General features: G+C 38.8%; 1 protein-coding gene across 1 annotated transcript in view; it reads left to right on the forward strand.

Moving 5' to 3' along the window:
- ITGA2 (integrin subunit alpha 2) overlaps positions 1–17,402 on the forward strand; it is a gene marked incomplete at both ends in the record, with an annotated part of 46,509 nt that overhangs the window by 15,559 nt on the left and 13,548 nt on the right. The window contains 13 exons of the mRNA XM_084224698.1: positions 789–939; positions 1,380–1,545; positions 2,872–2,945; positions 4,274–4,412; positions 6,973–7,118; positions 7,818–7,961; positions 9,840–10,043; positions 10,821–10,957; positions 12,417–12,556; positions 13,502–13,653; positions 14,676–14,786; positions 15,338–15,420; positions 16,205–16,346. Of these exons, the coding sequence (XP_084080824.1) occupies positions 789–939; positions 1,380–1,545; positions 2,872–2,945; positions 4,274–4,412; positions 6,973–7,118; positions 7,818–7,961; positions 9,840–10,043; positions 10,821–10,957; positions 12,417–12,556; positions 13,502–13,653; positions 14,676–14,786; positions 15,338–15,420; positions 16,205–16,346 (1,789 nt within the window). The remainder of the gene's footprint in view (positions 1–788; positions 940–1,379; positions 1,546–2,871; positions 2,946–4,273; positions 4,413–6,972; positions 7,119–7,817; positions 7,962–9,839; positions 10,044–10,820; positions 10,958–12,416; positions 12,557–13,501; positions 13,654–14,675; positions 14,787–15,337; positions 15,421–16,204; positions 16,347–17,402) is intronic.

Consider the following 17,402-nt stretch of genomic DNA (forward strand, 5'->3'; position numbering starts at 1 on the left):
ACCCAGCAGAATTGCTTGTTATGTCACAGATCTCTAAACATGACAGTGCATCAAACAGAGTGGACGAGGTTTTAGGAAAGGTACAAAGACACTGAAAGAAGCAAAGTTTATCCAGGGATTCAGTGGGCCCAGTAACATTTGTGTTTGCAGATCAGGCTTTGGTTGATTGCAGAGAAAATAAAAATCTCTTGTCTGTTGTCAGTATATCACTGCAGTACTGTGAGTATGAAAAAATAGGGAAAATTTAAACCAATGTTTTATGATTCTGAACACATATACAGACTAGGTCCATTTCTCAACAAGAAGATGCTGTTTTGAAGTTTTATCAAGTACAGAACTCTAGGCCAAAATACATGCTGAATCAAATGAACTTGAGAATTTGCTTTAGGAGCAGGCTCAGCTATCAATGGAGTCAATATTTGCAGTAGTATTGAGAAGTCTATTATTAATTCTGTTCCATTTTTGTATGAGCTTGATGATGCCAATTCCCAGTGTCATAAAACTTTAATAGTTGTGATACAACCCCCTTTTCTTTTAGAAATATTTGTGTGAAAAAAAAAAAAAGGAAAAGAAAAATTGTTTTTCCTGGAATTTACATTTTTTATCTGAAACACCATCCAGTCCTTCCAGTCCTACATTTTTTTTTTTTCCTGCTTCTTTGGTTACATTTCTTATGCACTACAGAAGCAACTTGCTCTAATTCAGTGATGGACATGTGCATTACAGTGTGTGTGCTGGATTCCATCCCTGATGGATTGGTGTGTGCTAAACCCCATGTTTTATAACAGACAGTATGCCTTCTCAGCTGAGTCGGGAGGACGCCCGACGGCCACCAAAGTCATGGTTGTTGTGACAGACGGTGAATCACATGATGGCTCCAACTTGAAAACAGTGATAGGTAAATGCAATGAAGACAATATAACCAGATTTGGCATTGCTGTAAGTAATACTGAAATTATACATTACTGCATGTTTGAAAGATTGGTTTGTCTTGTATGTGTCAGAGTACATGTTCTATAGAGGAGTGGTATGTAATGCACACAATGTTACACTGGTGAGGCTGAAGCAAAGCCAAATTAATCCTCTGAACTGAGGGAAGCACTGGTCTTTTCACTGGCTGAGAAAGCAAGACTAGAACTGCCTGAGCAACTTGGGTAGTTTTCTCCCTTGCCAGGCCTTATGTGCTTTTCCTGTATGGATGGTCCCTTGCATAGGAATGAACTCTAATAAGCAATTCAGTAATATGAACAAAGGTAACTTTTTTTAAACTATGTAGAATATTTGCTAAAATAATACAGGAAGAAGTGGAGTAGCACCATGATCTCTCTCTCTCTCTCTCTTCTTATTTTGCTGTTTGTTTGTTTGTTTCTTTACACAAGGTTTTGGGATACTTAATAAGGCATGAACTTGATACTAAAAACTTAATTAAAGAAATCAAGGGAATTGCCAGTCACCCAACAGAGAAGTATTTCTTCAATGTGTCATCTGAGGCTGCACTACTGGAAGAAGCAGGAACACTTGGAGAGCGCATTTTTAGTATAGAAGGTAAAATACTCAATGCCTTTGAAAAATTAGATCAGATTCTCCCAGCTGACAAGCTTAGGATTTTATTTAGCTTCAGTTTGGTGCAGTATTGTAAAAATGAGGGGTAGGTGGAGCTGCACGCTTCTCCCTGCTCCTCCCTGCTCAGGTGAGCTCTGGTTTTCGTAGGTCTTCCCCCAGCTACTTCACCCTTAATTTGCCTGAGCTTTAAGTTAATTTATGCAGTTTGGGGAAAACGTTCCCCAGCTGAAGAAAAATGTCTGTCATGTCATGGTCTCCAGGCATGGGGGCTTTTCCATGTGCAACCAAATGTATCTGTTACCCCCAGAAGAATAAAGGTATCTTCATGCTTGTGAGCTTCACCTGTGTGAATCCTAAGCTATTTTTAAATTAAAACAAAAACAAATTAAAACAAAAAAAACCAAAAAAAACCCAAAAACAACCAAAAAAACCCAAAAACCAAACAAAAAACCTAACAAAAAAAACAGACCCACAACCCAAACAAAACAAACCAGAAGACTAGGTTAATGATTACAGAACTGAAAATGCAATTTATGTGGGACCTACCAGGCGCCCTCCCTAGCACCACCCACACTCCTGTGTCTTACTCAGAGGAAGGTGTTGCAGAGGTGACACAGAGATACTTTGGCTGTCCCAAAAGCCAGCTTTTAAATTTAAATTGAGACCTTGCCTTGGAGATGTGTAGCCTGCTCTCAGCTCCCTGAGAAGCTTGTGTCTGCCGCTTTCCTGTGCTCAGGAAGAAATCTTCCCTTCTCTTTCACCTTCATTTATTCTTTGCTAGGCCCATACAGCTACTCAAAGCAAGGAAATAGGTCTTTTTACTGAGCACTCCCACTGAATTCCTATCCATCTAGCTTAGGAAATGGATCTCACAGTATTTTCCAAGACAATTACAACAGTTTTTAGGAATCCTATATGAAAATAAAAATTCCTATTCTGTTTGGAAGTTATGAATAAACAGTCATTAAAGTTGTTAATTTCAGGGTATTAATGCTTCCTAGAAAACACAAAAAGAGACCAACCACAATAGCAAGACTGTGCAAACTGATTCAAACCATCTTGACCATCATCTTCTGCCCTTTTTTTGGAAGAGACTTAGAGCATGGCTCTTGGCTCCATCTTATCAATTTGCCTCAATTGAATCCTCCAAATTTTCTACAGTTTACCAGCTCTGATTTCCATTGCTTGTAAATGCTTTAGCCAAATTGGTGAATATACACAGCCCCTATGTAGCTAAACTCAGAGGCAACAAGACTGGAGTTAGTGTGTTACACAGAGATAACCATATATGCTTATCTGTGTTACCAGGTACTGATCAAGGTGATACCTTCCAAATGGAAATGTCACAGGTGGGCTTCAGTGCATCTTACTCACAAAAAAAGGTATGTGAGTTTAATTATTTAATGATACAAGTAGATATACATACGGGTATAAGAAAAGAGAAATAAAAACACAATGTCCAATTTTAAGAACTTTTTTCAAGCAGAATATCAAATTATCCTTTTAATTTTTTTACTTGAATATGTATTAATAAGTATAATTGTATTACAGTTTGTTTCATATAATAATTTTGAGATCTGTTAATACAATGATTTATGAGTTCAGGTAGCAGGAAAAAGTTAATTCCTCTCTGTTTGTGACTAGCTGTATTGTAAAGCTGGTAGGCAGCCAACAAAATATAAATAAATCAAATCTGAAAATAATTTCTCTATAAATTATAAAATTAATTGTATTTGTTTAAAGCATATTTCACTTAAAAATTAGAACCAAAGAATCAGATATATTTTAGTGCTGATCAATTTTAACATTATCAAATAAGTCCTCCTTGTAAAATCCAAATGTGGTTCAATCAGCTTTCAACTGAAAATACAAGAAGGCTTTTTCTTTCTCATAACCCTTAAAGATGAATGAAATAATTTTTTATAAGTCCTTTGTATTTGCACAAATTTTTTAAGTTTTAAATTAGGACTCAGTTGATGCTAAGAAATGGCAAAAAAAAAAGATAAACATATGGACATTTTTTCAGGAAAATTACACATTGAATTTTATTGCAGTTTTCTGTAGCAGTATGTCAGATGAGTGAAGAATTTTAATAACTTGGATAAACTAAACTATGTTTGTTTTCCATGTACAAGTATAAAATTAAGTGTTTCTGTATGAAGTATTCTGTATAATGAGCCATGCTAATTTAGGTTTTAGTTTTAACTCTTCTCTCAAGAACAACTCCTTATGTAAATAATTAAACTGTGTCTATTTGCATCAGCTTTTGTGTGCTGTCATTGGCACTTCTGTTGTTGAGAAAAGGGGCTTTAGCTTTATAGTACAGCTGCATTTGTGTGATCCTCATCCTTCTGAGGATCATGGGTGCATAAAAGCATGGACTTGGCAAGCCAACCCCAGCGTGGACAGACAGACGTAGGAAATTATCACAGTGTTTAAATAAACCCATTTTATCATGAGTCACAGTGCCACAGGAACTAAAGCAGTCACTTATCCTCTTGCAGTGGAAGGGTGATAATCCCTTTTAACGGGGCAGTAAAGTCCTGCACCTAAGGAGCAGCTATGAGCAGCTCCAGTCAACTGCCTGCAGGCTTTAGTCTGCATCACTGCCTTAAACACTGTGATGTGAAATTATGCATGGGACCTTCAGCTTTGCTCACACTTTTCCTAAATCAGGTAGTTCTAAAATGTAGGCTTTTATTTTTGAAAGGATGTTCTGCTGCTGGGTGCAGTTGGGGCCTATGACTGGAGTGGAACAGTAGTTCAGGAGTCTTCAGACAGAGCCACCACCTTTCCAAGCCATGTGTTTGAGAAGATTCTACAGGACAGAAATCATAGCTCATATTTAGGTAAGGAGCTGAAATACAAATCTGGAAATGTATGAAACCTTGATTAAGATATTGAAGAACTTGGAAAGTTCTCCTCTAGCCAGATCTGTGTTAAGAAATTATTTGAGAATGTGAAAAGAATTTTTCGTCAGAAAAGATTACTTTTTACTAGTTCAATAGTTCATTGAATAAAAACTTGATTTAAAAAAAAACTAATAATATCAAAGTGGTAAGCTGAAAAAAAACCAGTCTTTATCACTGCTGTGGTTTAACCCTAGCTGGCAGCTAAGCAGCCACTCAGTCAATCCTCTTCAGGGGAGTGAGAATGCAGGAGAGTCAGAAGGGTCAAAGTGAGTGAACTGCTGGGCTGAGATACAGGCAGAGAAAGTGAAAGTGAAACGTGCAAGCAAAGTAAATCAAGGGATTTCTTCATCCCTTTCCACGGGCAGATAGGTGTGTTCGGCCATCCCCTGAACAGCAGGGCTCTAACACACGCAGCTGTGACTTGGGAAGACAAACACCATCATTCTGAACATCCCCTCCTCCCTCCTGCAGCTTTACAGGCTGAGCACACCACCATGGAATGGACACCCCTGCAGTCACTGGGGGGCAGCTGCCCTGGCTGTGTCCCCTCCCGACTGCCTGGGACCCCTCCTGGCCTCCTGGCTGGTGGGACAGTGAGGAGCAGAAAAGGCCTTGACACTGTCTGAGCACTGCTCAGTAGTAACTAAAACATCTCTGTGTTACCAACACTGTTCCCACTAAATCCAAATCACAGCTCCACACCAGCTGCAGGGAAGAAAATTAACTGTATTCCAGCCAAAACCAGCACAGTCACACAGACATAATAAATCATGGGGTTTGAAAAGGCTGCTTAGTGAATCATACTGATCATTATGAGTTGCTTCTGTTACAGTATTTGAGTGTTCTTCCCCAGTTCGATGTGGATGGGAAGCTGATTGACTTTCTGTTGTTTCATATGTGTTCACTGTTTTCTTGGCCTTTTCCAGTTCAGTTTATAGATTTTGAATATTACTACCACTTAATAGAGATTCTACTTATAATCTCCATATGTATTTTTGACATGCTTTTGTGACCCAATAAAGCCAGTCTGTATTCTCAGTTCATTGAACTGCTTTCTGTCAACCTTCAACATGCCTGCTCTGCTCCTTCATTCCTGAATAATGCTACTACATTAAGCATCTGTAACTTTCTCATTCTTAAAGGTATTTAATAATATGCTCTCTTTGCAACTAGCATTCTTTTTTTCCCCTATGGCTCAGCATTACTTGCATCCAAAAAATGAATAAATCTAAACACAAGTAAATGAGCAATAGATCTTTTGCATGTATGACCTCCTCAGACTTTCTCGTACTTCATTTTCTTAATAATTTTTTAAAATTCAGGTAATTTCCCTTCTCTTCAGGGCAGTTTCAGTGTATTTACTTTGATGTTGTTGCCTTTTCTGTCCCTTTATTTCCCTTACACTTTCTGTCCTCCAGTAGGAGCTCTCCATACCAGCTCTCTCTCACCAGCTTGGGAGAGCATAAGTTAAAGAGCTGCTAGAACACCTCAGCCTGCTCGGTTGTTTTGCCACCCTGCTCTGCATGGCCCCCACTCACTTAAAGTGATTGTATTCTGTGTTGATTAGGAAGGTGTGCATGTGCACTTACCTTGCAAAACAAAACCTCGTGTTGTTGCTCATTGAACTTCAGTCACAAAAGTTGTTCTCACCCTGTGTCTGAGCAAAAAATATGAATTAGAGTGGTGTGATGTAAAGATCAAGGCATGCTCCTTTAGACTGTGCTCCTCATATTGTTCTGCAGCTTGCTAAAGATCTGCATATTCTGTCCCATCACTGGCATTTTCTTATTGAGTTTAACTGTAGGCTTTATAAAGGATGACTGTGTTTTCTTTGCTTAAAATAAATTTGCTGGAACTAAACCACAGAAATCTAAAGTATGTACTAGTGCTAGATTTATACTGCTAATACATGTTTACATATTTACAGGTATTAAATGATGTTTCCTGAAAGCAAATAAATGCTAGAATAATGGTAATGGGGATTAAGATGTTCAAAGAAGTTCAATCAACTCTTCAGCTGACAAGCAGTTAATGTAGCCTCTTCTGTTCAGAGAAACCACTGGTCTGTGGTTTAGTGACCTGTGGGAAAATGCACTGCAAACTTTGCAGAAGCTAGGTGTTCCTCCCTAGTTTGAAGACTGGTTCAAACGTTCATCTCATGTTTCTCTTTATTTCTTCTTTCCAAGGATACTCTCTGCACATTTTTTTCCTGTCTCCTTCACAAGCATGTCATTTTTGTGGTCTACATTTTACTGAATAGGCAAAGCTATTGTGTTATTCTGTAAACCTGCTTCAACTTGATCTGTGCGTCAGTGTTCTCTTCGAGAGAATATTGCAAATTTTATGCATTTGTGACAGCTTAATTTCCCATCTGGAATTGTCACTCTGTGCAATTAACATACCGGATTGACTCCTCCTCTGTGCTTTTTGGATAACCAACTGATAAATTGTAATTAAAGATCTCTCACATATGTTAAATCTTTACTTCTATACCCAGGTTATTCTGTTGCTGTTCTCTCAACTGTGAGCTCTGTCTATTTTGTTGCTGGCGCACCAAGATCCAACTACACTGGCAGAGTGGTGGTTTACAATGTTGACAGTGATGGAAATGTTGCAATTGTGCAGTCACAGAGAGGCGAGCAGGCAAGTATATTTTGGTCATGAATACGGACTTTCAGGAATCTTTTTTTATTGACCCAGCAATAAATTGCAGTTTGTTTTGAAAATTCCTCTTTGTCTCAAAGCATTTAGAATCCACTTGAACTTTTCTCTGCCACTAGACTATTTCGATGAGGTTAGCTGTTACTCTTAAACAGTATTTTAGGAAGTCATCCAATTAGTGGCATAAGATAATATAAAAATCTAACTAATGTATCCTTCTGTCAACAATTCAAATCAGGAGACGCTCAGTAAACTCTGATCTGCCTAAGAAGTTATGAAGAAGATGACATCAGAAGACAGATATGGAAGCTCAGTCTCTTTTTCTCTGTTTGGAAAAGAGGAATGGTTTTAGCTGGGTTTGGTATCGTCTGTAAGACAAATCCGAGAGTAGATCAGAGGCTGGGTAGTTTCATATGCAGTTATAAAAAATACATGCCTCGCATATCTTGCTTTCTGTTGGCATTTGTATTGCTGAGTGATAAAGCCATAGCCATGACTATGGGACAGAAATAGTGAAATAAAGTTATGATTCTTCCAACAATGGAGCATGCTACAGAGTAATTTAATTAATCAACAGTCAGTAGCATTGGAGTATAACTGGATGTAAGTTTTCTGAATCAGGTGCTAAAACATGATTTACAAAAACCATATACAGCGACAACCCATTTGCTTCTATTTCAGATTGGCTCCTACTTTGGCAGTGTGGTGTGTTCAGTGGATGTCGACAGGGATTCTGTGACAGATGTGCTGCTTGTGGGTGCACCAATGTTTATGAATGACCTGAAGAAGGAAGAAGGGAGGGTGTACATGTTTTCCATCACCAAGGTAAAAATGGCTCAAACCAGCGTTGCTTAGGGCTAATTTCTTTCAAATCAGATTGGCCATACGGATGCTAATACCCCTTGGCCTCCCCAGATCCTCAAAGTCACTATTTAGTGAATCTTTTCAAAATGTTAGAAATGTTTCAAGTGACTTTTTTATTTTTTCTTTGACAAGAAACAGAGCATGTGCTTATCCTGGGATGTGGCATAAGGGCAGGGACGAATGGTGCCACGCCTTCCTGATTAGAGGGATGTGTGTGGAGGCCTTTCCAATGCTGCCTTACATGTTCTGTTTTTCAGTAGCAGCTACAAACTTGCCCCAGAACTGCTTGTGCATGTAATCAGAGAGTTAGGCAGCTGGAACAGACCAAAATGGGGCCAGTGAGCAAGGCAGTAGCTAAGCACTGTTAGTGCTCAGGGGCCTGGTGCTCTCCGTGTCTCCCTGGTCCTGGTGTCAGGCAATGTGCTTCATGCTAATATAGCATGGGTTGGCTGTGTCTCTGAAAAACCTAGCTCAAGGCTTTTGCTAAGTAATTTGCCATTTGTTTTTGGTGATTGTATTCAATGCCTGACAGTATTCCCAAAGCAGTTCTAAGAAATGCTCTTCTACCAGCTTTCTGCATTGTTTCATAGACTCTAACAGGGGATGGTTACCATAACTCTTGTTGTCCCCTCTGTTCAGTAAAGCTTAGCTATTTGTCTGATGCTTGACTGACTGCTTTTTATTCAGAGCTGTAGTAGGTGTTTTCAGAATACATGTATTAACCATACTGAGCCCTCTGGCATTTTTGAACGTTCAGTGGATGTCTGCAAAGTAAATTAATGTCTGACATCCATCAGAGAGAACAGAAAATGGTCTCTTTACTAGGTAAATTGCAATCAAATAAATAGAGAGGAAGGACCATGCTCCTCAGCAGAACCTCAGTCAGAGTGTCCTGGTGCAACAGGAAACTAACCTATAACAATTTCAACGTAGATGGAGGACCTGAAAGTTGGCAGCTGACATTGGTCTTTTTGCCTATGGTATCAGACATGAGATATGAAAAGAAAGAAAAATTAAAGGTTTTTTTTTTCCTTTGCTTTTGAAAACCAAATAAGTTGGAAGACTATCTTACAATTTTTAGTTGTTGTCAAATGTTGAGTTTAAATTTTAAATAAGAACAATGAAAGGTACTTTTAATGTTTTTTTTAAAAAAAATCTGGATTTATGCAAGTTGTCCCCATTGCGCAAGTAATACTTTTCTAGTCATTTTTAATAAATAACTTGGCTCTTGTTTCTAAAATTTTAAGCACAGTATGGCAACTGAAGTTAAAGGTGAGAATGTTATTTGCCAGAGTTGCATTTAATCTAGTGTAAATGGGATTATTTAACTATGAAGTATGAAGATCTGCAATCTTTCTTTCTTCATTGGCATTGGAGAGGTCAGGAGTTTACCATTTGGACACATGTTTTTTGCATTAGTTTAGTAAGGAAATTCCATTTCTGTTTCAAAGAATTATGTCCAGTTACATAATTTCCATTCCCTCTGCATAAAAACCAGTAATCCAAAACTGGAAACTGTATTTTTCAATGTATTGTGAAACTTCAGAACAGTCAGATGAGGACAGAGAGGGCATTTAAGCTTCGTACATATGGTTATATTTGCTGTTAGTACTTTGCATAGCATGCTTTGATTTTGCTGTGTAATTCTTGCCAAGACTTTGAGACATAATGCAAACTGAATGGGCAATACAATGGGGAAGGAATTCAATGTTGAGCTATCTGAGAGGAATGTACTGGAAAACAGAAACAAAAAACAATGCACATAGATGCTGCTCCTAGGTCTAATCTGGTGCAATGATAGCTGTGTTTCTGCTTTTTCTTATTTTTCAATTTTTAAAGAGAATCTTGGATCAACAAGAACTCTTGGAAGGTCCACAGGGGTCAGAAAATGCACGCTTTGGATCAGCAATTGCAGCACTTGCAGACATTGATTTGGATGGTTCTAATGATGTTGTAATAGGTGCACCACTGGAAAATGAAAACTCAGGAGCAATTTACATTTATAATGGATTTCAAAAGACTATACATACCAAATATTCTCAGGTAAATAACTGTGTTGTGTAATGATGTACTCTGTGCCTTTAAATCTGCTAGAGGAAAACAGAAGGTTTTCTGTGCTTTAGTTGGCTACTATTTCAACCTCTTAAAGGCATACTGTTATTCTCATGGTTTATTTCACATTTTGTGCCTCTCCTCCTTGCAGCTGTCAACATATTCAGGCTGATGTTGTGGTGATTATAAATGAACAATATAGAGGAAAAGGATGTGCAAGATGCTCATTCTGAGCCATTTTTGATGCCTGAATGTGAAGTCAACTACTATCCTAAAACTGACACCCATTATTTTCAGGTTTTTAGTGTTTATGTACAGCTATGAAGATTAGCTAAATCTCATCTCTGCAAATTACAAATGCATAGTATTAAAGGTCTTTCACTGGTCTTCATATATACTATAGTGGTAGTCTTATTGTCACTTTCTATGCAGATTTTCTGTTTGCAGCAAGTATTTGTTAGAACTCCTATTAAGCTTCATATTCTTTGAGTTGCTCAATGTGAGATGGAAAAAGTTTCCAGCTCTATCTGGCATACAGCAGTCAGTTAGTTGATCTGCTCCCAAGACAGAAAAATCTAGTCCTTTGTCTGCTCCAATAGAGGAGAAAGAAGTGCTACAAAAGCATCTGAGAAAACACCCACAAATGCATTTTGTTTAAACAATACATTGCATATACAGGGAGTACCAGTGAAAATCTATTAAATCAGGTTACTATATACGGACTTAAGCATGCTTTGGCAAACTCAGTAACCAAACTCTCTTTCCCAGAAAATCTTAGGATCGGATTCTGCTTTTGGACAAAAGCTCCAATTCTTTGGAAGATCAGTAGATGGCCATAGAGACTTAGATGACGATGGCATTACTGACGTATCAGTTGGTGCTGATGGAAATGTGGTTGTGCTATGGTTAGTATACTCTTTCTTAGAAAGGAAGCAGTTAGCACTTCAGATGCAGCAGTTGAACATGCAGTTAATTAAATAGGAAAAATAAGCAAATTGAAAAGCTCTTTTGTTCCACGTATTCAGTGCTAACACACTTACTGCCTCATCGCTGCTATCAAAACTAGCTAAAGAAAGGCTAAATCTCTTTTAGGCAAATATCATTAAACCACTGAAAGCCAAGGCAGCACACAGGACAGAACGAGGGCATGTGGGAGGAAGCCAGGTGGCAGAGCCTGCTGGGAGGGACCTGACCAGGAATGAGAGGGCCAGGAGACATCTTCATGCTGCTGCTGTGCAGACACATGTCCAGAGGGAAGAACCAGCAGCAGGGAATGGGGCTTGATGGAGGGTGTTTGTAACAGCAGGCTGTGTCAGTCAGTAATCAGAGTATAAGTTTGATAGCTGAGCCTGAGACAGATAAAACCACATCTCACACAACCTGCATGACCTTTACTGGCTGCTAGGCTGGTATGGGAGCAGTGCTGTCCTGCAGGGTAAGGACAGAGAGCAGTAATAGAGAGTTGACAACTGGTTCTGACAAGAAACACATTTGTAATGGCACGTTGCCTTTGCCACAGAAGTCAGTACTTTCACAAAATTTAAAAAGGTTTCACAGAACCCAGATCATCTGCCTGCCTAAGTAGGCTGTGATTTCTACTTCTTCCTTGAGGTGCTAAATTTGAATGCTGTTTCCTTTCCTATCTGTTGTCTGTCTTCATGCCTGAGGCTCCCCATTGTAAGAAAAATATCAGTGAATTGCTACTTCTTTCATAATGAAACAAGATAATTAAAAATGAATGGTCAGTTTGGACCTTTGACTGCTGCTTCTGCTGGGAATTTCATTAAAGAAAATTATGCTCCTTGAAGTACCAGCACTTATTTAGATTTGATTAATGAAGATGCTTATTCTTCTTTCACTCTGACATTTGGGCTGATTAATGCATTTCATTTTGATTAAAGTGTTTGTTTTTACATGTAGGGTTCCTTTGAAACTCTTCTTCGAAATCTTGATTAATTACATTAAAGTTGTTTTTCAGAAAAATTAGATTATTAAATAAAATGAAGAATTACCTATCCTCACCTTCCCAGAAGTGCTCTAAAGGGAACATAAGGTTACTTTTTTAGAAAATAGGTTGAGAGCTTCATTCTCTGATACCTTGAGGGATTGATTAGAGCATAGGCTGAAGTCATCAAGCAGCCATTAATGTGACATGAAAATACATATTTTTATTGCTGTAAGCAATTATATCAACAAATTAATGTATACCTAAGGAAAAATAATTTTACCAGTGCCATTAAAAGAAGTTTGCTTTGGGAACCCAAAAAAATCAGTACTAACATTTACAGATAGTATTAGATAACAGCTTCTATGTTACCTATTGTTCTTCAAAACCCCATGTAACTTTTAAAATATATTTTTCAGGTCTAGAGGCATTGCGAATGTGTCCATAACTGCTTCATTTAAACCTGAGAAAATCAGCCTGCTGAACAAGAATACAGATGTAACTGTCAAAATATGTTTTCAGGCTTCATTTAGACCTGCTAAGAAAAATAATCAAGTGGGTAAGAGTATTTCAATGATTTGTCTTATATTAATTTCTCCAAAAATCCATTATTTAAATGAGTAATGGAAAGTCTAAATATGTGTTGGATTGAATGTCAAGAATCACAAAATCAATGTAAAACTTAAGCGCTTGAGAAAGTGTTTTTAAGACCTAATTCACCACTGCCTCCATACTCTTTGAAATGTGGGGAATTAACAGTATAGAGGACAGCTTTGTCTTTGTTGTTCAACAATCCCCAAAAGTGCAATTCATGAGGAGCTAGGCTCATCCAACCTTCTGTTTTCAACTGCAGACTTCATACTTTTCCTCTTCCAAAAAAGAAAATTAAATATTTTTCAGAGGGTCAGAGCACTTTTTAGTGGGAGGGAGCTCTTCTTTTCAGAGCACAATGAATATTTCTGTGACCAGCAGTGGATTTCCAAGTTCAGTCTCACAGACAACACCAGTTGGACTGCTTCAGTGCTACATAAAGTGCCTTTAGGAGCTCATGATTTTAAGCTATAAAATAACAATGATCTTTCACAACAGAATAGTCATAAAACAAAGAGGAGGTGGCAGAAATTATTATGTGATTGAAGAGAAGATGCAGATTGTTTAAAATCACCTCTGAGTTCAGTGATATTGTTGCAAGGCCCCTTTACCTAGAGTAACCCTGGCCCTGCTGACTGGCTTCTTGCCTGAGCTGCCAGCTCTGACATCTGCAGTGGAGGCTGGATTGATTGCCATTTGATGTGCCCCTTGCAGATCAGGACCTAAACCTGTTTGACTGCTTTGGAAAACACAAGGGAAAGTATTTTCATTTTGAAACTGCTCTGTGTTTAGCTATGAAAAACATGAAATACTTAGTGTGGTTGAGAAAGCCTGGTCCCTATAATATTGAGCATAGTAATGAGATCACGGGCAACCATGCTCAGTCAAAAATTTACTGTTATTCTTCTTGCAGCTATAAAGTACAATGCAACATTGGATGCAGATCTCCAGTCCTCCAGAGTGACTTCTAGAGGATTTTTCAAAGAAAATAATGAAAGGTACATGCAGAGGGATCTTGTGGTGCATCATGAAGAGAATTGTGTTCATGATGTCTTCAGTGTACAAGTAAGTGCGATTGCAAGTACTCTTGCACAACAAAAGATCAGAGGAAAGCATGGATTAATTTTTTGTCTGTAATGTGAATTTCATGCATGGTGTACTGAATTATTTATGTTCCCCAAATCTGCCCAGCTGAAAAATATTTAATGAGATTATGATTTCATAGAAACTAATAACTGTCACATTCAGTACAGATTTTTAGGGTAGAAAAGAGGGTTCTTAATTGTGTTATTCAGCTTTGGTGTAATATAGAGCCCATGGTTTTAATTTCCCTCTGAGTAGACTGTTTTGTAAGAACTAAAACATACATACAAATGTTTTCTTCAAACTGACATTCAGGCAGAATTTGCATGCATCCTAAACCCTGGTACACACCAAGAAATTAAATAAAAATAAGCAGCTCTCCCTTTTTCTCCAGAACCAAAGACTGAACAGAGCCCTGAGACTTGCCTTAAGCTCTGTTGCATGGTGCTAGGTCAGGTAGAGGACTTCTGTCCCTGCTCTGGTTTGCAGTGACCTATTGATCACATTTAGTGCCACGTGGAGCAGTGAGCCACAGGGCTAGAAGATGATTCATCCAGGACTGAGAAAAGAGGAAACATGGCATTTACTGTGTTTTAGTGTCACTCAGGCCCAGATGCTCTTTGTGATGGTAAGGCAGAGTGGAATAGGAATTTGACTTCTGTAGCTGGATGAGAATGAAAGCTATCTGGTGATGGCTTTGAGGACCAGCTCCTACAGACAATCTGCATGTTCCTTAGCCGTAGTAATTACTGTGCACAGTCTACAGGAATCCTAGAAAAATCAGTTTTGTCCTGGAGATCTGAAAACTGTTAATCTAGAGGAGCCCACACTGGTCAATCTCACAAAATTATTTTCTTTAAGAAATGAAGCTTTGAACTGTTACTTCTCCTTGTTTAGAGCAAAGTATTATTTTACTGCGCATTCTCAATTCAACAGTAGAAATTACCAATTTCACCCTGTTTTCTGTGCTGGCAGCCATCACCTGAACCATGTGTGTTTTACAGGAGCCTTCAGATGCCGTGAATTCACTTGGTTTGCGCATTGACATTGGCCTTGCAAATCCTGGCTCCAGCCCTGTCCTGGACATATCTTCTCCAGCATCTGTGGCCTATAGCGTAAGTATGCAGATTAACTATTCAGGAATGCATGGCCGTACACATCCATAATGTGTGACCCCCACAAACACCAAAGAGGCACATGCAAGTGAAAACTGGTGCTCTGTGTAAGTGACATGGAGGGGTGTCCCCTGGTGCCTTTCATACCTTTGCCTGTATTACATGAGCTTGCTCACACACACACACATCAGCCACCGTAGCACATAACAAGCATGTCAGTTCAGCCATGTCACCCTTGATGAACTTCTAGTTGATGGCAGAGACGAATTCTTTCAGTTTATTCTAGAGTAAAAAGGTACGTAGAAGAGAGATGGAACTAATATGACTATATCATCTTTGTTGTCATTGAAGCGTAACCTGTCTGTACTGTTCTTGGATCAGTTGACATGTAGCAACACATTATTCAGTTCACTCGTTCACTTGTCAAGATTCAGAGGGATTTTCTTATCTGCAAACCAAGAATGTGCTTCAGCTTGAAGGTGCTTGCACTCTAGTATCTTCAGATCATGTTAAAAGCCCTATCATTCAGGAAATGTTTTTGTTTTTCCTAGATTCCTTTTATTAAAGACTGTGGTGAAGATGAACTTTGTATCTGTGATCTTGTTCTGAATGTTCAGCAGAAGGCAGATGACGGGTAAGAGCTGAATCAGTGGAACTGTTAATGTCCAATGTTTTCAACAGTTGGTTCATCTGTAGGCTTTGGATTAAATTCTAGAGGAGAAAGCCTTTCCAGTTCAACATCTACTTAGAAACAGCATGGATAAAAAAGCAATGGCATGTTAATCTAAATTTAATCAAGGAAAAGGAGGTAGGATAGGGACACGAACACAGAAGTAGGACTCTTGTCAGCTTAGACAAACCCAGGTTTTGATACCTTAGAGATGAGGACACAGTGAGCATTTGGACAAATTGTGTCTGTTGGGAAAGGGAGCACAATGGGAGAGCAGCAGCAGCTGCAGCAGCTGTCTTCATCCTTCCTACAGGGAGCAGCGAGGATCCTGCAGTCGCTGTGCCAATGGGGAGTTGGGGTCAGCTATCTGGGCTGCACATATTCTAAGTCCATGTCAGATGTATATGCATATTATATATGCATCACAGAGATAAAGCTGCCCATGTGTGCTGCCCACTCCATCCACCTTCCCACCAGGGTAGACCCCTTCAAAATTCAGCAGTCACTCTGACAACACATAATCAAAGTCCTGCACTTTTGGAATACAATAATTCTATCTGGTTTTAGGAAACACCTTCACAGAATTTCTTATGCCAAAGGGTTTAGAAAGCAGATCATTTAAGTGTGTACAATGTAGGAAATATCTTGCTGTGCTTCTTATTTGTTGTTGGCTTCAGGCAACACATTTTCCTGATCCACAGCTGTTCTAGTACCTCTATTTACAACAATGGACTTTATTTTCCAACAGCAAACAACAGTTTATTGTCAGCAGCAAAAACAGAAGACTAACATTCAATGTGAAATTGAGAAATAAAAAGGAAAATGCATATAACACCAGAATCCAGGCTACATTTTCAGACAACTTGTTTTTTGCTTCATCTTCTTTACCGGTGCGTGGTACCCAACTTCTCTGTTTCTGTTATTGCCCCTGATTTTTGAGGTTCTCAGACTAATTTTCTTTTTTTCCTTTCTAGCAGTGCCTAATCCAAAAAAGAATGTGTGTACAAAACTCTCTCACAATTTGTTTTCTTGGATACCAGAATTATTCCCCCAGCAGATCAGTTTATTTAGGTCAAGGAGAGATATTTCCAACTCAGCATAAAAGCTGGCAACTTTTCGAGTTTGATCTCACCTCAGACATCTTTTCCTCACTTTAGGCCTTGGCACCCACATCTTCTTAACTCCCAGCAGCATGCCTGAAGCAGTTGCTGTGCCACAGGGAATTTATATTTGATAAATCAGACATGCAGCATTGATGATGAATCCTTAAAGCACAGACTTTGGATCTAGAAATAGTGTTTCTGCCAAGGCCATGTGTTCCAGCTAGACAGTTAATCAGATTGACATGATGGCTATACCAAAAACTCTTCTTCCAACAAATTTCATCTTAGAGAAAGCAAAAGAGAGGAAATATGTGCACTATTTTGGGGAATGCAGTATACCTATAATTCAAATTGTTGCTCCCAATTCACGAAGGATGAAATGTAGATTTCAGTGCTTGGCTTATATGGTCAGACTCCTACTGGAGAGGTGCGTGATAATCCTGGGGGTGAAATCCAGAGCAATCCCTGTACTGAAGGGAGAGGAGGGATAGCATTCATTCCTGCCCAAGAGCAGCATTATTTTGAACAATGAATTGGCAAAAGTACTGCACACAGCGCTGGGGGTGCCCCTCTACCTCCCCATCCTGTTGTGCAGCAAGATTGTTCATTTCACTCCTGCCAAAAGACCACACTGGAGCTAGAATTTTCTTTTGCTTTAAAAGCCCTTTTGCTTAGAAGCACTTCAGCCTGCAAGTGAAGTTTGGACCAAAAATGTGCCTGCTTCAAGGCAGGAAGAAAAACATAAACTGAGTATGTATGAGTCTTTTTGGAGGTTTTGTTTTGAGGGTTTTGGGGTTTTTTTTGTAGCATAATTCATGAATGGTAAATGTCTAGTAGGAATGT

Source organism: Fringilla coelebs, assembly GCF_963513975.1.
Source record: "Fringilla coelebs genome assembly, chromosome: Z".
Taxonomy (NCBI): Eukaryota; Metazoa; Chordata; class Aves; order Passeriformes; family Fringillidae; genus Fringilla; species Fringilla coelebs.